This window comes from Phascolarctos cinereus, unplaced genomic scaffold (assembly GCF_003287225.1).
Source record: "Phascolarctos cinereus isolate Bilbo 61053 unplaced genomic scaffold, phaCin_HiC Scaffold_5;HRSCAF=322, whole genome shotgun sequence".
Taxonomy (NCBI): Eukaryota; Metazoa; Chordata; class Mammalia; order Diprotodontia; family Phascolarctidae; genus Phascolarctos; species Phascolarctos cinereus.
The window spans coordinates 14,663,473-14,684,388 of record NW_027555958.1 but is presented as its reverse complement, the minus strand read 5'-3'; the positions used below and the strand labels follow the sequence as shown (position 1 = coordinate 14,684,388).

At 47.8% G+C, this 20,916-nt stretch overlaps 1 protein-coding gene across 1 annotated transcript in view; it reads right to left on the bottom strand.

The window, feature by feature from the left end:
* The window catches only part of MAP3K13 (mitogen-activated protein kinase kinase kinase 13), a 151,847-nt gene that overhangs the window by 14,789 nt on the left and 116,142 nt on the right, over positions 1–20,916 (bottom strand). Inside the window, 3 exon segments of the mRNA XM_078154689.1 lie at positions 3,610–3,801; positions 6,956–7,139; positions 15,751–16,298. Coding sequence (XP_078010815.1) covers positions 3,610–3,801; positions 6,956–7,139; positions 15,751–16,243 — 869 coding nt within the window. The 5' untranslated portion in view covers positions 16,244–16,298.

The window sequence follows — 20,916 nt, the reverse complement described above, 5'->3', positions numbered from 1 at the left end:
GTTTGTCCTTCGCTGTTTCAGGCACTGGAGGTGATTCCCAAGGACTGGGAGGTCAAGCCCCGGGGGGCCGCAGGGTGCAGCCAGAGCCAGGGTGCCATGCAGATGAGCCCATGGAGGATTTTGGACTTGGAATGCCTGTGCTCTGGGGGAGCCCTGAAATGATGGCTGGAAGCCTGGGTTTCTGTCTGGTTCTACCTTTGCAGAGTTCAGGCTGTGGCTACCGTGCTCTGGGGACTTACAGCTTCCTGCACACTTGTAAATCCACTATTAACTACTAAGAAAAAAATCTCTCTCATAATCTGGTTCAAATGAGGCCCATTTGCTAGGGGGTACACCCCTCGGAGTGCTCCCCATGAAAGGGAACGTTTTTACTGGCACCGAGGGAGCAGGGCTGGGGATTCCCAAGTGTGGAGACAGGAGAGCACAGATGGGCATCTGACCCAAGGCAGACACAGCCTAAGCTCGGGACTGCTTTGTTCTGTGGGCATCTAAAACGGGACAAACTGCTTTAACCAGATGAGAAAATGGCCTTGGTCCAGGACTGGCGAAGAGCAAACTAGGATTTCAGAAGCTTTGGTGCTGGGAGAGAACCATCTGCACTGACCGGCACCTCTCTGGTGCACTGACCGAGAGGCCACCAGGGGGTGGGGGATAGGGTGGGGGGGGTGCCCGCTTTGGGACAGGTCTCACTGTGAGCAAGGTTTTCCTGACATAAAGACTAACTGTCTATTCATGACTTTCACCCATACCTGCAGTTTGCCCTCAAGGCCAACATGAACAACAGGAATTCCTCCAGGTGCCAGCCCTCATAATCAATAATAATGATAATTAGCATTGATATAGCACTTAAGCACTTTACAAACATCAGTTCCTTTTGACCTCACAACATTGGGGAAAGGCTACTCAGATTCTACTTGTTTTACAGATGACCTGAGGCAGACAGGGGAGCTCATTCCAGCTAGTTTGTGTCTGAGGCCTAACTTGAACTCAGATCTTCCCAAATCCAGGCTGAGAGCTCTACAGCCTCATCTGTCATTACTGACATGATTTAATAAATATTCATTAGGCACCTAGAACACACACATGCCTAAGATGAGTCTAAGAAGAATAGGTAAAGGGGCAGCTAAGTGGTGCAGTGGAGTCAGGAAGACCTGAGTTCAAATCCAGCCTCAGACACTTAACACTTACTAGCTGTGTGACCCGGGGCAAGTTACTTAACCCAGGCCGCACAAAACCAAAGCAAAACAAAACAAAAAAAACAAGACCAGGTAAGGGAAAGAGCCCTTCAGACTGTGAGTGTCAGGGCTGGCTTCCTGGAGGAGGTGTGTATTGTGAGTGTGTGTGAGAAAAACTGTGAGAGTGTGTACGAGAGTGTGTGGGAATGTGTGTAAGAGCGTGTGTGAGTGTATGAGAGAGTGAGTGAGAAAACTGGGTGTGACTTGTGAACATGAGAGTGTGGAAGTGTATGTGTGAGAATGTGTGTGTGAATGTGTGTGTGAGTGTGTGAGAGTGTTGTGAGTGTAAGAGTGTATGTGAATGTGTGAGTTCATGAGAGAATGTGTGTGTGTGTGTGTGTGTGTGTGTGTGTGTTTGTGTATGTGTGTGAACAGGCAGAAGTCTGAGCAGGTGAGTGACATGAGAAGAACCGTGGTGTTAGACTCTTCTGGCAGCTGTCTGGAAGCTGGATGGAAAGGGAAGAGATTCAAAGTGGAAAAACAAGCTGGAAAGCACCTGGAGTGGTCCCATGTGAGAGGTGGTCCTACCTACACCTGGGGAGAAAGATGCTACACCGATGTCTTCACCTCACATTCTTATAGCTACACGCTAAGTGACTTCCCATTAAAAGAAACCTCCTGGTCAGCTTGGGAAAGCAGATCCCCAAGGGCTGTTCAAGCCGTGTTTCCTCTAGTTCGGGTTCATTCTGTGTAGACCCTGTCTGTGTAGATGCCGTCTGTGTAGACGCCATCTGGTCCAGTCTATCTTCCTCCCATTATGTTTTCTGGAGGGCGAATCTCACGGCCTCATTATAACCCACTGAGGTGAGATTCCAAATGGGAGGCCCATTGGCCTCCCATCAAAGGCTAGGAATAACGCCAGCATCTGTCCATGATGTCGGGATGAACCGGCTTGGTTGGGTGTCCTTCCCAGCTTTCCCCAGGGTGACTTTCCCTCTGCAGCTATTTGTCACTGAACAACATTGGTGATGATCTTCCACCACCGTTCTCCATCTTCTTTTCCAAAGGAGCTTGTGTCTTAAACCAGCCTTGCCTTTGGCCGCCATGTCTCTCTTGGCAAAGAGATCAAGGGTTTGGGGCTAAAGCCTTTTCTGGGTTCTTTGGGCCTCCTTGCTGTGACAATTGCTTTACATTGGTTAAGCATTTTTCATGGAATTGTTTTTACTTTAATCCATTTCTCATTTCTTCAGTCCAAGGCTTATTTAAAAAGGTTGGATTGGAGCTGTAGTAACTGCATGCAGGGCTGTTTTCTCATCTTAATCCTTTCTCCCACTTTGAGGTTACTTTTGATTTTTGCTCTAAGTCAGTGATCTGTCCTAGGGCCCTGGGGTCCTGCTGTCCTGAGTAATGAGGGCCTCACAGGGCTCACATCCAGGCTGGCCCCAGATATGCATCAGTTTACCCTCCCCCCACCATCTTCCCAGCCCCCTAGTTGCTATGCATGTACCTAACCCCAACCCCATGCCCCTTTCCAGTTCTGGACCCATAATCACATCAATACTGTCACTGCTACTAGAAAGGGTGTGGTAATCTGCTCCCCTATAGCTCCACTCCCCATCTCTGTACCTTTCCAAACCAAAATATTCCTCTGGCCACAACCCTCCTATAGGTATTATCATCTTCTGTTAGAATGTAAGCTCCCTGAGGCCAGGGACAGACTTCCCTTTCGTATTTGATCCCTACTGCTTGGCACAGAGTAGACCTTTTTATTCATTCATCAATGAGATGCAGGATAATTGGTCTGTCTAAAGGGACCTTAGACATCATCTCATCCGACCCTGTCATTCTACAAATGTTCCTCTGTATCATTAATACAGTAGGGACTAGGGGATGCAGTGAAGAGAGTGCTGAACCTCGAGGAAGGAAGTTGTGAATTCAAATCCTGCCTCCAACACTTAGAAGTGAATCGCTCAGGGGCCCAAGGATAGCAGCGACCAAGCACGGGTTTGAGGCCAGCTCATCTGACCCCACTTCGAGTGCACCCACTGTCTCCCCAAGGCCACAGGATCTGCCCATTGGAGTAGGAGAAGCCCACAGTGCAGCCACGTAGGGGAAGTGAGAAACAAAGACTGTGGAGAACGTTCTCGTGGGACCTGGCCGACGGGGGCCCTGCCAGGGGAGGACTCATCCTCTCCATTTGAGCCAGAGCCAGTCAAACACTCGACATGGAAAGAATGCTGGGTCGGGAGGCTGAGGCCCTCGGCTTCCAGGCAGGCCTCTGTCTTCCACTCAAGGAGGGAGGTGGACAAGAGGACGCCCCAGGTTCAAACAAGGGAACGTCCCAGGGCGTCCTCCCTGCTCCCCCTGCTCCCCACCCCCACCTGCCACCGTGTTCCCCCTCTTCCCTCCCTCCTTCCCTTCCGGCTCCACTTACTTGGGTGATTTCAGGTCCCGATGGATGATCTTATGGAGGTGGAGGTAATTCATGCCGCTGGCGATCCCCGTAGACCAGTCCACCAGCAGCCGGGGAGTGATCTTTCTCCCCGCTCGCAGGACCTCATAGAGCTGCCCGTGGGCGCAGTACTCCATGATGATGCAGTAACACGGAGCCTGGGTACAAACGCCCCTTCCAAGAAAAAAGAAAGCCCCAGCGATGTTAATACAGGGTCACTTTCAAGTGGTGGGGGAGTCTCTGAAACACATTATTATTAGCACTAGTAATGAGCAAGGAGAATCTATCAAGCGCCTGCTGAGTGCCCGGCGTCCTACTACATGCGTTGGAGCCCCAAGGACCGCTTGCTCTTAAGACCTTAAGTCAATCAATTAATCAATCCGTATTCTTGATTAAGCACCTACTCTGTGCCAGGCTGGGCACTGAGTATGCCAAGACAAAATGGAAGCAGTCTGCTTTCAACTTTCGTGTGTGTGTGTGTGTGTGTGTGTGTGTGTGTGTGTGTGTTGTGTGTGTACACACACCCGAATAAATGCAGATGAGGCAAGCCCAGGGCTTTCTGCAGCCCTGCCGAGGGGGTGCAGCGCTTCTCTGGGGAGGGACAGACCGGTGGTCCCAGAGCCACTCGGGAGGGGGACAGCAGCAGCCGGCAGGGAGGGGGTCAGGAGAGGCCTCGCCTTGGGCGGGGCATCTCCCCCCAAGTCCACGCTCAGCGGTGCTCACTAAAAACCACCCCTGGTCCTGGCTGTGGACCCCGTCCCGGGCGTCCTCCGTCCTCGCCTTCACCTCAGAGGCAAAGGACAGTGGCTGCCCTCAAGTCCACAGGCGGAGGCGGGAGAGGCCAGGAAAACCACTAGGTAGAAACAAGGCCATGGATGGGATAAATTGGAGATCACCAGCAGAGGGAAGGCATGAAGGGGGTTGGGAAAGGCTTCTCATAGAAGGTGGGGTTTTAGCTGAGACCTGAAGGAAGCAGCCGGGGAATCCAGGAGGTGGAGATAAAACATGAACGTGATCTGCCACGGCCGTAGCAAATTACTAATTATTTGTAGCACTGAGGCACTGTTAGCTTCTCTGTGATTGAACAATAGGGCCACTAGGTGGCGCCAGAGTGCATAGAATGCTGGGCTTGGAGTCAGGAAGACTCATCTTCAAGAGTTCAAATCTGTCCTCAGACAAGTCACTTCACTCTGCTGGCCTCAGTTTCCTCATCTGTCAAATGAGCTGGAGAAGGAAATGGCAAACCACTCCAGTATCTTTGCCAGGAAAACTCCAAATGGCGTCACAAAGAGTTGGGCACGATTGAAAAACTGCACAATTCCCACATGAACATTATTATCTCCCCTATAAAATAGGACAAATAATGCCTGTTCTCCAGGATCGGTGGGAAGAGTGAATGAGCCTGAAGATGCTTTCTGCCCCTCCTTAGGTCTTACGTTCCCTGAGAATTAATAGGGCACAGCTAGGTGGTGCAGTGGACAGAGCATCGGCCCTGGTGTCAGGAGGACCTGAGTTCAAATCTGGCCTCAGACGCCTGACATTTACTAACCATGTGACCCTGGGCAAGTCACTTAACCCCAAATTCCTCGCCAAAACAAAGGAAAGAAGAGAGAGAATTAACAGACGTGGGATCTTCAGCTCCATGTTCTCTGTAGCTTTGCCCCAGTGGGTGCTGCATGAGCATTCTGGGTGAGCTCTGTGCCCACCCTTCAAAGACTCAAAGGCTGTTAGCGCTAGCTGGGACCTTCCAGGTCATCTGCCCTAACCTCCCCTGCACTTTCACAGGTGAGGAAGATGAAAAGAAGGGTGGACAAGAGGCAGAATCCCGAGTTCAAACCCTCAGAGGTCAGCTCAGAGGAGGGGGGTGAACCTCCAGCTAGAAGCACCACCAACGCCCCTCCAAATGACTGTGGTGAGGAGGAAATGGCCCCTGCCGGCAGAGTGACGTGTGGCAGCACAGGGAGCTCCCTCCAGAACCAGGACGATAACTGCGTGGTGATCTGGCCCTTTTATTAAGAAACAGACTGTGAACAGGACATCAACCAGGATGTAAGGAGCAGCGCTGGGATTCGAACCCAGATCCTTGGGCTCCAGGACCAGTGTTTTCTCCATGGCACCGTGCTGCCACAGGGAGGACGACAGACCTTTTTAGAAAAAGGGCCCGAAGTGGGCAACTCCGGACGAATACATGGGAGAACTTTGGCAGGAGCTGAGGCTGTGCTCTCCGGCCTATAGTTTTGGGTTTTTTTTTCTTTTTAGGCAATTGGGGTTAAATGACTTGCCCAGGGTCACACGGCTAGTGAGTGTCTGCAACCGCATTTGAACTCAGCTCTTCCACCACTCACCGCCTCCAGATACACTACCTTATAGAAAAGGACAAAGCTCGCGGTGTATAAGGAGGAGGTAATGAGGATGGGCCCGTCTCCAATTCCTCTGTAAGCATGGCCCACAACCCATTCCCCAATGAGGCTTCTTCATTGTCCAATGCGGGCTGGCTGGTTGGAATCACGTGGCCCTTCTCGGTGAAGACGCCTGTGAGATGAGGAGGCACCCTCCCCCTCCAGCCCACCCCAAAGGGATTCAAGAGATCCACCCAGGGAGGAGGGGGAACACTAGGGAACAAGGAAAGACTGAAGCTGGAGAAGGCCCAGAAGTGGACGAAGCTGTGAGCAGCACCCTGGGATGCGCTGGGGGAGTGGAGGGGCTGGCCGACCCTGTGCTAGACCCTTCGCCTCCATGGGCCACCTCCTCATCTGCGAAATGGGGACAAGCGCTGCAGCTGCTTCCCCCCTCCCCCCAGCACATCACTCCCCGCGCATTCACTGTCACACCGAGCGAGCCGCAGCACACGTCCAGGGTATCGGTCCTGTCTCCTAACTGAACCGCGCGCTCCTGGAGGTCCAGACTCGGTTGTACGTAGTGGCTGGCCTCCTCCACGTAAGGAGAATCACTAACAATAATAACTCCCGTATACAGTGCTTACTATGTGACAATTACTACCCCACTGGATCCCCACAAAAACCCTGGCAGGGAGGTGCTATTATTAGGCTCATTTTTTACATATGAGAAAACTGAGGCAAGCAAAAACTAAGTGACCTGCCCAGGGCCTTGCAGCTAAGTAAATGTCTGAGGCTGGATTTGAATTCAAGGCTTCCTGTGCTTTGTGCACTGTGGCGCCCCCTAGCCGCCCATCCTCGGCCCCCACCCAGGAAACACTGACTGAACAGCGGGAGCCCACCTCGGCCGGCCTCCCGCTGGAAAGACCGCCGCCTCTTCCCCCTCCCCGGGGATGGGGGCACTCCTGGGCACAGGCCCGGCGCCCACTTACTTGAAGGCGATGATGTTGGGGTGCTTCAGCTTTCGCAGGTGCTTGATGTCCGTCTCATTCTGCTCCCGCACCTTCTTAATGGCCACCTCCTCGGCTCGGAACTTACCCAAGAAGACGGCGCCTTGGGCCCCGCTGCCCAGCCACTGCAGCTCCGAGATCTCCTCGAAGGGCACCTCCCAGGTATCTGGGCACAGGGGAGAGACAGGCATGAAGGGATCTGTGTCCCGGCGGCCCAGCCTGCTCGGGGCGGGCTGTCCTCTGGTCATGGCGAGAGAAACGCAACTCTGACGCTTGGCTTCTGCTTTGGGGTCAATACATGATTACAGAAAACAGACTAAGTCGCCGGAGGATCACTGATTTAGAGCCGGACGGGGCCAGAAGTCGTCTGGCCCAAACGCTTCTTTTTTAAAATGAATTTTGATATCTTTCGTTTTCACATCAACGACATTGCCCGATGTATTCTACCCCCACTTCTCCCTTTCCCGGAGAGCCATCCAAAGAATAGAAAAGAGGCACCGTGCCTATTTATTCTGGGAATACAAAGACAAAAATGAAAAAAAGAAAGGTTTTGGCCTCAAGGAACTTGTGTTCTCCTGGGGCATACACCCTGCGGGCAGATAAATCAATACATGACAATCTGAAGAAGGAGAAAGTGCCGACAGATGGTGGTGCCTGGGCAAAAGCATCTGGAGTCTGAAGACTGCACTGTCTCCAGTGGTTTCCAGTCATTACTGTTCTCTTTCCTTCAAGGTAAAACTCCTCCATCCAGTGAGCTGGGAAGGTACAGTTTTATCCCTGAAAGGAAACCGACTCACTGTTCATTGCAGTTGTGAAGGGGGAGCAGGGGGTGAAGGATGAGCAGGGAGATGTGGGCATTTGCCGGAGACCTGCCGTTCCCTGATGTCACAGGTCTGGAGTGAGAAGGGAGCACCTCAGAGGACGTCTAGTCAGACTGTCTCACTTTATGAGGAAGACACTGAACCCTAAAGATATCACCTGAGTGGTTCTCCCAAGGTTCTCACCCAACTAACCCCACACTTACACAGGGAATTCTTGATGATGTTTGGAAATGCCACCAGCTTAGGCTAGATCCCTCTCAGAGAGGGAGGAGGGGGATCTGTAGGTTCCAATAGCTGGAATGACTAGGAATCCTTCACACTCACCTTCAAAACAAAGGAATTTTACCAATCCCTCAGTTTATGCTCATTTTGACTGGTTTATTCAACAGTGACCCCGGCCTGCTTACCCTGTACTGTTGTGTTTATAAAGATTTCTCTGGCTCCCTTGGTCTACCCGAGGGTGAAACTCCCCAGACCCTCTCTTCAGCTGGCCGCTCAGGGGCGACGTGCAAAGGCTTGAGCAGGGCTGGCTCTGCTGTGTAGGCTGCTTCATATCTCTCAGAACTAGAACCAATATTGAAACCCAGAGCAATGGGGAGGTGGTTGGACAGAGAGATCAGTGTCCTTTGTTCATCAGACCCATTTGTCCACCACGTCACTCAGGGAGGGTTGGCAATAAGGGAGGATACACAGATTTTTTTTAAACCAAATTTAACTAATCACTTTTACCTCCTGCTCACCAAGCTCTTCACTAGCGCTGCCCCAAACCCCAGAAATATTAAGTGAAATCATGATTGATTTTCCCTGGACACGCTTTAGAAGCAGTGCCGAGGATCACAAACATGGCAAGAGGCAGCTGGAAGGATCTAGGGCAAAGCAGGAAGGTTTGGCCCTTTTGGCCTTGGAGAAAACCCCCTCTGAAAGTAGAGGACTGGGCTTCCGTAGCTCTAGAGCGGCCTGGACCTCTTTGTGGCTTCTTCCCATGTGACTCATGTGCAGACTCGCCTGCCCTCAGTGGTCCCAGTCCCCAGCCTGCATGCCTCCTCTGTCTCATCTCCCTGGCTACCGAGCTCACCCCCAAACATCAGTGGTGGAGTTTTACATGGTTCCTACTGCCCTGCAGAGTTAAATGTTTATTCAGAAATGAGAATGAATCATAGACTATTTGAGAAAACTCTCAGCGGTTTCCTGGTGCCTCCAGAGCCTGGCAAATAAGGCCTTCCACAATGGACTCCATGCCATCTCTGCAGCCCCATCTCGCCGTATTCTCCTTCACAAACTCTATGTTCTAGCCAGACTGGTTTCCATGCTGTTTTCTGATCTCAACACGCCATCTCCTAGACCAGGGGTGTCGAACTCAACTAGAAATGAAACCTACTAAACTGTACCTAAGGACGCCAGCTGCCGCACACTGACAGTTTTAAAATGTAATATTATTTACATTTTACTGTATTTCTGTTTATTTTGTTAAATTTTTCCCAATTACATTTTAATTTGGTTTGGGTGGCCCAAGGGAGTCTAGGGGAGGCATCATGTTGGACATCTCTGGCTTAGATTGTCCTCCCATGACAGAAATGCACTCCAAAATACCATCACCTCCCCGCCCCAGAATTCTTTTCTTCCTTTAAGGCTTAGTCCAGGGATCACCTCCTCTGAGAAGCCTTCCCCAATTCCCCCAGATGAAGACTTCTGTTCCTCCTCAAATATTCCAAAAGCACATTATCTGGTGGTCACTCCCTTTCTGGTATAATATGTGTCTGTGTGCATGTTGTGCCCCCTTGGTAGACAAGAAATTCCATGAGGGCAGGGATGGCTTCATTTTTTGTCTTTGTAGACCTACCACTGAACACAAGGGAGGCCTTTAATAAATTCAGGTTGTTTATCTGGCCAAAGGATAAGAACAGTTGTCAAAGGAAAACTTCCAACCACCTGAACAAAGTGTTTAAGAGTCCCAATTGTCAGAGAAAGGCAAATTTAAAGACCACTAAATCAGACTGGCAAAAATGGTGCAAATTGGAAAAAGCCAGTGCTGGAGGGGCTGTGAACAGACAGGCACATTCATTCACTCTAGAGGATTGGTCCAGCTGTTCTGGAAAACTCTTTGTAACAATGTAAGAAAAGCAACTCATCTATTTGTGCTAAATCTATCTCACTACTAGGTTTGTAGCCAAGAAATCAATGTCAGAAAGAAAGAGGCCATAATGTGCACACATGTGTCTGTCTGTCGGTGTGTGCACATATACATATATGTATGGGTGTGCACACACGTGTGCATATGTACACACAATGCACACATCTGGGTATATATGCATACATGCATGTAGACATGTGTCGTGTGCGCATGTATAATTAGATTCCAGCACTATTTGTCATAGCCAAAATCTGAAAATAAATTGCGCCCAGTGATTAGGGAATGGGATGTTTCTGCACTATACGGAACAACGAACATGAGCAATTCAGAGCCACGTGGGGAGATCTGCATCTGATGACAAAGCTCAGCGTACAAACTGTAAGAAGGTAAAGGAAAATGGGTCTAAAAGTCAATAAAACTGAGGCCCAGCACAAGGGCCAATTTTAGTTCCAAGGACTGAGGGAAAGCCCAAGTCTGTCCTTTCTGTTAATAAACCGTGAAGGACAAAAATGGAGAGTGACAGGCATGCTGGGTGGAATCACTCAAGGAGGCAGTTTTGCTGACTTTTTTCTAAGGGAAGATGCTATGTTTTTGTGGGGAGAAGGGAAGGCGCTGTGCAAACAAAGCATTTCAATGTTTACCATCTCACTGAACTGAATCTCATCCAATGGCCTCCTTTTGCTGAGGAGATGGCCCAGTGAGAGGCTTCCACTTGGATGAGGCCACGCAGGTGGCAGTAACAACCTCCATTTTGTATTTTAGGTGATTTTATGTGATTTTATTTTATAAAACAACCACATTATAAAAACGACTGTCCACAGCTTCGATGTGGACAGCACTACTAGTTAAGAACGTTTTCCTGAGCCTAAGTGGCCTCTCTCCACCTTGCTCTCAGAGGCTGGCAGAGAACAAAGCCAATGTTCCTTCTATGCCTTAGGCCTTCAGATACTAGAAGACAGCTCTAGAGGTGCCAAACATGTGCTGGGGGTGGAAGGACGCGGCCCACAACACTCCCAAAACTGTGGCCCAAACCAGATTAAAATGCAACTGGGAGATATCTAACAAAATGAACAAAAATACAATAAAACATAGATAATAATACATTGTAAAACTAAGACAACACGTGTGCCCCTGAGATCCCTGTGTACGGCTTAGGGGCCTCTAATTCTGTTTGGACTGCACACCGCTGGTGCAGCCATGCTCCAGGTTAAAGCTCCCCATTTCCTTCAGGTGATTTTCCTAAAGCACAACCTCAGTGCTTACAACCTGGGTGACCTTGGGCCGGTCCTGAGACATTGGGAAATGAGGAAGTTGTACTAGCTGGCCAGCCTCAGGGATCCCTGTGATCCATGAGATCCCGACATGGGACATGAGATCTTTCCCTGTGTCTTTGAGCTTCTTGGGCTGTGAGCCCAGGAGAGGCATCATTGGGTCAAAGGCTATGTGCCATTTAGTGACTCTTCAAGGCCATTTACTTAGGATTTTCTAGAGCACCATTTCACAACTCCATTAACAACTAGTTAATGCGCTTGTCTTGTCTTCTGTCAGCCTCTCCAGCGTATTCCAATTCTGTCTTTTGTCACCTTGGCTAATCTGATGGGTATGAGCCGAAACCTCGGAGTTGTTCTGATTTGATTTCGATTGGGATAGGTGATTTGAAGCAAAATTCTATATGACTGTTCACAGTTTGCATTTCTTCCTTTGGAAAATGCCTGTTTCTAACTATTAGCCATTTACCTCCTGGATTCACATGTACTTTTTTTTTTTTTAAAGAATGAGCTTGGGGGCAGTCAGGTGGCGCAATTGGTAGAGCACCGACCCTGAGGTCAGGAAGACATGAGTGAGTTCAAATCCAGCCTCAGACCAAACATTTGACGCTTACTAGCCGTGTGACCCTGGCCAAGTCACTTATAGCATTTGCCATGAATGAATGAATGAATGAATGAATGAATGAATGAACGAAAGAACGAACGAACAAACAAATAAATGAATGAATAAATAAATAAGTAAATAAAGAATGAGCTTGTATTTCTTCTGATCCAGAGTGGTACAATTCATGGTGTGTGCACTATAGAACCAGTCCCACTTTCAGCTCTCCCCAACAGTCCCCATTGAGCCCCTTCTAAAGTCAACATTGTACAAAACTTACTTTTTTTTAAAAAAAGAAATCAATAACAGAAGTGCACAGTTTCCAGTTCCCCTGACTTTTCTTGCTGTTTGTATATCTTCATCTTTGCTTTTGTTGAGGTTTCTAAATTTAGGTTAGGAGCTGGCTAGGCCTAGGGGCTGGGATCTAGAATGTCTTTGGTTTGGGGAGTTCTCATGTGAGAGAGCTCTCTCCACTGACTGTCTGGAACACGGAGAGGCGAAGGCATTTGTCCAGTTGCCCAGCCAGGATGGGACAAGATTTAAATAAAAAACAAGTCACATCCCTAATCGTGGAAGACCATGGGAAAGGACCTTTGTTAAACAATCTCCCAGCCTTCAAGTGAGAGTTCTTGTGTGGGCGGGGCAGCCGAGCAGCCCGGGAGAGGGAAGTACCAGGACAACAGGAAGACACGCCGGCCCCTGCCCCTCTAATGAGGGGGCGCTTAAGGAGTACCAGAAAGGGGAGACGCCAGTGAAAGGAATGAAGACTTGCTGTGGCTTCAGGGGCATCTCTGTGGTGGGGAAGGACGGGGATGAGGAGCGAGAGGATGCAAGTTCTAATCCTGGCTCCTTGCCTGTGCGACATTGGCCAACTCACCTCCGTCTCTCTGACAAGTGAGGGGCTTGGGTCAGACGGTCTTCATGTGTTGGTTGGCTGTGGGTCACAGAACATTAGCTGGTGCAGTGGATAGAACATCAGGAAGCAGGAAGACCTGAGTTCAAATCCAGTCTCAGACACTTGCTGGCTAAGAGACCCTGGGCAAGTCACTGAACCTTGGTTTGCTTCAGTCTCCTCAACTGTAAAGTAGGGATAATCACAGCACCAATTTTGCAGGGTTGTTGTGAGGATTAATAAAGCGAGATAACATTTGTAGAGTGTTTAGTATAACACCTGACACATAGTAGGTGCTACATAAATGCTAACAATCATTATGATTACTGGGCAATTGAGAGGAACATGGAGGGCATGGGCAGGCAGCCGCCCATTATAAACAAAGAACTCTGCAGGGCCGGCTTTGGAAGTGAAAGAAATACAGGATTGAGAAATAAAAGGGGATTCATGGGTCACATGATAAGAGAAAGGCTCACTGATGGACAAGCCGGGTTTTCCCCAGCTATTCTCACAGGCCGAGAGAAAGCAAGGACTGCACTGTGGGTGGATCTCTCTATCCCTCTGGCAAACACAGAGAAGGATGCGGACAAGAGGTGGGCAGGCATAGGTCACAACCTGCATTATGGAAGGGAACACCCTCAGGGGGAGATGCCAGGGCCATCCAAGAGTGTTCTAGGTTCTGGTAGCTCCAGTGAAAACTTTATAAACCAAATACACTGAACTTGGCCAAGCAAACACTGAGTGAGTCAAAAATGACGAAAAAGACTTCGTGTTTATGTAGGAAGAAAAGAGGAGGAGGAAGTGTTTAAAACCTGGGTCCTCCCAACTTGGAGAGAAGCAGTGATGGGGGAGGGCCCTGACTGGGAAACCTCTGTGGAATTCCTCGCCACCGCCAGCTGCCCCCCTGCCTGGCAGGGGGTCCCAAAAAGGCCCAAGGAGGGGCAGGAGGGTGGGGCAGGGGTCCCCTAGAGAGCCAGCAGGGAGGGAGCTCAGCAGAGTGAACCTGGTCTGGGGAGGGATTGCAGGGAGTCTGTGAACTTGGATGGGAAAAAATTCGATCCTGATTTTCACTGCTCTCTCACTGAAATTGCACATTTCCTTCACTTATCTAAAAACACAATTCTGAGAAGGTGCTGGGGTGGGGGGTAGGGGTGTCCTGCGGCTTCACTAGAGGCTGCCCAAGGGGTCCAGGACACCCACGAACAAGGTTCTGAAGCCTTGGTGGAGTCGAGAGGACGTGGGCTTGATTCCTGCCCCCTTGGCAGGATTCTCTCTTTCCTGAAATTCCCTCGTGCCAAGCTCTCTGTACCCATTAAATCATGGATCCAGGTTAAAAAAAAAAGTTATTTGTGGGAAGCAGCAGGACGTGAGAGCTGGAGTCCAGGAGTCAGTAAGACCTGGGTTCAAATTCTGCCTCAAGTACTCGTTGCCATGTGACCTCTATGAGCTTCAATTTCCTCATCTGCAAAATAGGGGGACTGGATTCCAGAGTCTCTGAGGTCCCTTCCAGCTCTGGATCCATGGTCCTCTGAGCTTCCTACACTGATGAAATCACAGGTCTGCAACAGCAACAAAATATATGTATATCCATATCTATCTATCTATCTATCTATCTATCTATCTATCTATCTATCTATCCATCTATCTATCATCTATCACTTCCTCTATCTTCCTCTATCTATCTATCTATCTATCTATCTATCTATCTACTATCTGTCTGTCTGTCTGTCTGTCTGTCTGTCTGTCTGTTGTCTGTCTGTCTATCTATCTATCTATCTATCTATCATCTATCACTTCCTCTATCTTATCACTTCCTCTATCTATCTGTCATCTATCACTTCATCTATCTATCTATCTATCTATCTGTCTGTCTGTCTGTCTGTCTGTCACTTCCTCTATCTATCACTTCTCTATCTATCCATCCACCCATCTATCTATCTATCTATCTATCTATCTATCTATCTATCTATCTATCTATCTGTCTGTCTGTCTGTCTGTCTGTCTGTCTGTCTGTCTGTCTGTCTATCTATCTGTCACTTCCTCTATCTATCTATCTACCTATCTATCTGTACACACATTGCACATCCCCAGTAGGATGTTAGCCCCTTGAAGGCAGAGACAGCTTCATTCTTGTGTTATATGCCCAGCACCTAGCACCTAGCCCAGTACTTAATAGGGACTTAATAAATCCTCATTGAATTGAATAGACAAGTCTGTCTCTCAGATGAAAGACTAATCAATTATCAAATCACAGATCTTCAAAGTTTGAGGAGACACTGAAGGTTGTCACTTTGAAGGGACAACCTTATGAAGCTAGTTGAACCCAACTTAGCTAAAGCATTTTATGAGTATTTTATGTTTTCTTTGTGGAGCCCAGAATATCCTTAGAGACATCCACTTGGTCTAATAGGCAAAGTAAACATATTATCTGAACCAAAAGTTGGCATGTTTTCTGACAAAGGATAGTGTTTTAAAAATAAACCTTCTTTTCTTAGACTCAACACTGCCCCAGAAAATCTGGAGGTAGGCTTGTCCCTACAAAGAGGTACATGTGTTAACTCAGTCATTCACAGGAAGCTCTCTGCCTGAAGGGGACCTTGGAGCCATCAACATTTTACAGATGAGGGCAGAGGGGTCCAGTCCCCTGTCCCAGGTTACACAGACAGAAACGGCAGAACCAAAGCACACCTCATGCATATGCCCTCAGTCCTTTGGTTTTCCCAAAGATCAAAAGTGACATGACCTCCAGAAGGTCATGGCAATAGCAGCAGCAAGAGGGATGGGTTTGGACTCAGTGGCCTTGGGCTGAAATCCTGGTTCTGCCCTTTCGCTGCTGTGTGACCTCAGGAAAGTTGCTTAATCTCTCTGGGCCTGGTTTCTTCATTTGTAAAATGTGAGGTTGGGCTTGGCCTCTGGCACTGACCAGGCCCCTCTCTGGGCCTCAGTTTCCCCCTCTGTAAAATGAGAGGGCTGCCTCTGAGGCCCCTTCCAGCTCTGGCTCTGTGATCCCAATGGGAAGGAAGGAAGAAGGCTGCCCACCCTCCCCCCCCGTCCCTGCACATACCTTGCTGCTGGAGCTTGTAGTCGGTGGAGTAGGCCTTGCCTATGATGTTCCAGACAGGCCTCAGGCAGCCAAAAAGGCCTTCGAGGAAGCCACCACTCCCGCTGCCTGATCGGCTGAATTGGATCTTCACGTCCTCTGTGCCGCTAGTGTTCTCTCCGTCGCCAGCGTGACCGTTGCCCTGAGAAGTGGCTGTCTCAGATTCCTCTTGTTCCCTGAGCTGCAAAACACTGTTCTCAAACTGGTCCCTTGAGTCCTCGCTGACACTGGTCAGTGCTGTCGTAGCGACAGGGCTGCTCAGGCCCTCTGTTAGCTCGGCCTGCAGCACCCCCTTCTCTCCCACCTCCTCAAAGAGCTTGGGGGAAGGGTGGCTCCTGGGGGACGTGCGCTCGTCATGAAGCCCGCCAAAGGCTCTGTTCTCACTCAAGGTCAAAGTGGGAGAGGAAGACCAGCTCAGCTGCTCCTGAGGGCTGCTCATCGTGCCATGGATGTGCATAAGAACTGGGGAGGATGCGTGAGCACAGTCCCGTCGCAAGAAAGGGCTTCAGGACCTAAGCAGAACAAGCAAGGAATATAAGCGTTCATGGGGTCACAGGTGTGCAGCTGGGGAGGATCACCTTAGAGTCCCTAGTCTGAGTCCCACAGAACGTGGCAGCAAGTGGCAGGTGTGGGATTCAAATCCAGGGCCCTAATGCCAAATCCAGTCTTCCCTCCATTGCACCCTGCTTGCCATACTGAATTTGGGGACCATCATCAAAGTTGGCAAGGACTCAGAGTCAGACAGGAGGGGCATGGAAACAGACACGAGGCCATGTTAACACTTCCCACTGCTGAGCCAGGGGAGAATCTGAAGGCCATGATATCCAAACTTGGTTCTCTCATGCTCAGGCAAGAGCAGAGTCTCATCCGAGGCCCCTGAGAGGCATCAGGACGAAGAAAAGTCAAATATGACTGGTGCCAACTTTCACATGGTGTGAGGGGGAGAAAAATCTAATTTCTGCTTATGTTTGTACCCACACCCCTACATGTCCCTGAAGCAGAGTGAAGACGAAAGCAGGAGAAAGTTGAGAAAACTTCAGCACCCTGGCTAGCTCCTACTTCCCAGGCACAGTAAAAGACCTCAGAATCCATCTTGCTTAATCCATATTGGAGCAGGAATCCCTGAAACAATGTACTGGACAAGCGGTCCTCTAGACTTTGCTGGAAGACCTTCGGTGAGTAGTGACCCTAGAGACCACAAGGCAGCCCATCCCACTTCTGGGAGCTCCAACTGTTGGGAATTTTTCCCTTCATCAAGCCCAAATGCACCTTTTGGAAGTTTCCCTACCACTCACTGCCCTCTGTTCTTTCCTCTGTAGTTAAACCAAATGAGGGGACTCCTTCCTCCATGAAAGGCCCTTCAAATTCTTGAAGATGCCTATCCTGCCCTCCTTGAGGCTTCTCTTCTCTAGGTTAAACATTCCCCTTTCCTTCAACTGATCCGAATATGGCTCGGTCTGAATGCCCTTCCCCATTCTGGCTGCCCTTCTCTGGACACCCTCCATCTACCAATGTCCTTCCTAAATTGTGGATCCTCAGTTCTGAGTGGACCTGAAGCCAAGAGTGGAACCAACACTTCCATTTTTTTGAACATTAGGTCCCTCTTACTGCATCTCAAGTCAACAGGACCTTTTTTGTTGTTGCTGTATGAAGACTGTACACTCACACTGGGTTTGCAGTCTTTATGCCTGCAACCTTCCAAGCTCTTTTCTCCCTAGCTAGACTGGTACAAGAATCTTTAAGGTCATGCATTGGACTTGGGGTCAAAAGAGCTGGGTTCAAATCCAGGCTCTGACACTTAAGAACTGCATGATCATAGGGGGCATTTGTGCTTTTTTGACCTCAGTCTCCTCATCTGTGAAATGAAAGGGGTTGGATTAAGTCATCTCTAGGGTCCCTTATGCCTCTATGTCTTGTGATCCTAAGCCCCTTTGCTGTCAGGTCTCTGCGCCCTCTTCCATAAAATGAAGCCAATTAGACTTGAAGAATTTGTTCTTGCTCTAAGGCCAGCATTGGAAGTGATACATGGAACTCATCATATACTTATATGGAAAAGCCAGCTCGACAAACAGAGATTCAGTGTTCTGATTTATCTCTTTCTCTTCTATACTATATATAGAAAGGCTCGTTGTATTCGCTGTTGGGCATACTCAGAAATTTTTATAAAAGAAAGAGTGCTAATTCAAGCCAGAAGACATAGGTTCACATTCCATTTCTCACACTTATTACCTGTGTGACATAGGCCAGTCAGTTAACCTTTCTCAGCCTCAGTTTCCTCACTTGTAAAATGCAGAATTTGGACTAGATGGCTTCTGAGGTCCCTTCCAACTCAAGGAATCCTATGAGCCAACATAGACTTAATAGAAGGATCAGACATGTTGACTGAATCAACTGAACTTTAAAATGATTTTTAATAATTTTATAATAATTTCTCCTATCTGTATGTTTTTTAAAAAATACAAATGATTGCTTGTAGATACATATTTTTACTATGAAATAAACATTTCCATACTGCTATCTCTAGTATGTGCAAAGGCAACGTGTCATTTGGTGCCGCGTGGTCCTTTGAGGTCTTCTTAACTTCTGGCCCTTCTTCGGCAGAGTTAAGACGGAGGAGGAAGGGCAGCAGCAGCTGTCACGCAGCCAGCCATCTTGGCTACACTCCAAAATCACAGAGAGGAAGAACAGTTGATACGGTCACCAGATGTCCTATAATGCTCGTATTTTCACTTGAACCCAGGACATTTCTTCCCTCGGTTAGCATATACTGATGGGATATGGCTGTGATTCCTGAGGTTACAGTAGAAATATTGGTAAAATTAAGAAATACCTGGCCAATCTTGACCCCCACCCCCACCCCAAATGGAACTTCTCTTCTAACTGTAGTCAGATTTAAAGCTGAAACCTGGCATTATCCTTTATATCCTTTTCCACGCTGCTCTGCCACACTAATTTTTCTCTTGGGGCACTCTTGCCAATTTGTAAATAAATCTTGAATTTCTGGATACTCTGGTTCAAATACTTAGATACTCAAATGGCTCTGTGATCTCATCCACTTGAATGTTCTAGCAATACAACTCACCAACCCACCTTTGTTGTGTGCATTTCGTCTTTCTTTCTTTCTTTCTTTCTTTCTTTCTTTCTTTCTTTCTTTCTTTCTTTCTTTCTTTCTTTCTTTCTTTCTTTCTTTCTTTCGGCAATGGGGTTCAGTGACTTGCCCAGGGTCACACAGCTAGTAAGTGTTATGTGTCTGAGGCTAGATTTGAACTCAGGTCCTCCTAACTCCAGGGCCGGTGCTCTATCCACTGTGCCACCTAGCTGCCCCTTGTTGTGTGCATTTCAAACAGAGGATTGGAATATATATCCTAAAACAAGATATTCTGGTCATCTATTGGAAATCCATGTATAATTCTTTAATCAAGATCTTAAAACTAAGTTCCTTGTCTGTGGTCATATGATAAGAGGATCATCCCAGGGGCAGAATTTTCCACTCAGACCTCATTTTAGTTTTGTTTAGGGAAAAACAAACAAACAATTTTCCCCCAAATAGAATAAAAAGAAAATCACAAGAATGTTAATGTCTACATATTTCAGATAACAAATGTGTCTAATTCTAAGAAATAACCAAATAAAACATGCTCAGAGGAAAGAGCCTGAGAGCCAGCTAGACGGTGCAGTAGATAGTGCATCATCCCTGGAGTCAGGAAGACCTGAGTTCAAATCTGACCTCAGACACTTACTAGCTGTGTGACTCTGGGCAAGTCACTTAAACCCAATTGCCTAAAAAAGAAAAGAAAAGAAAGGAAAAGAAAAGAAAAGAAAAGAAAAGAAAAGAAAAGAAAGGACTAAATAAAGAAAAAGAAAAAAGAAAGAAAGAAAGAGCCTGAGATCAAAGTCAGAGCCAGGGTTGAATAGTGTAACCCTAAACCAGTCTCTTAATCTCTCCATGGGCCTCAGTTTCCTCATCTGTAAAAGGAAGTCCATAATGATCTCTTGAGCAAGAACCAGGTCTGATTTCTCTGATTCTGTAATACAATGAACTAACTGCAAAGTAGAAACTGTGCTAAATGCAGAGAAGGGTGAGTAAGATGCCTTTCCTGGCCTCTAGGAGCTCAGGAAATCAGGGATGGTTAGGGACCCAGAAAGAATGACTGGGGCAGTTTAGATCCATTCTGGGATGAAGAACAGCCTAAAACATTGTGATCTAAAGAAGGAGAAAGTCCCAGAAAACAGTCACAGGAGGGCCAGAAGATGGAGCCAGCCAATAGTTAACAAGCTGCCCTGGACCTGGGAAATTGGACGCTAGGATAAGAAGCTTAGCAGACAAGCTGATTGCTGAGTTATCCCAGAGGGAGACCCTGCTGGTTAGGAAGGCAAAATGATTGCTGAATTATTCAAGGAGACCCAGCCATGTAAGAAGCCTAGGTTTACAGCAGCACCTTTTATTATAGCAAAGAATTTGGAACTAAATGAGTGCCTATCAACTGAGGAATGGCTGACTAAACTACTACATGCATATAGCAGAATATCATTGTGCAATGAGAAATGAAAAGATACATTCAGAGAAACCTGGAAAGACAAATTCAATGGATTCAGAGCAAAATGAGCAGAATGAGGAGAATAGTTTATACAATAGTACAACAATGTTAAGAAAAACAGCCATAAAAGACTTAAAAATCCTGATCAAAACAACAAGCAACCACTTGGTCCTAAGACAATGTATGTTCTCTGCCGCCAGACTGTGAGGTGGGGAAGGAGGTGCTGGGCTGATATTTGGATTTGGTTTGCCCAACTAAATTTATTTCTCATAAAGGAGATTTTTTTTTAATTGATGGGGGAGAGATATGCAAGGAAGATGGGTATGATGCAAGGAGAAAAGAGAGTCACTATAGGATTTTTTGAAAGTATAGAAGATTCTGAAGGAGATATAGACAAACAAGATAGTTTTGAAACCAACATGTCGAATTTAAAAATGCAAGTTAAGTGTGTTAGAAATCTGTGGTATCACGTATAATTCTATTTATGGAAGTATTTATGTTTGATGTTTTATCAAGTACAAAATAATAAAAAATGATGTATTTTGAATTTGAAAAAAGCTTATTAGTCAATCTGATTGCTGAGTTATCCATG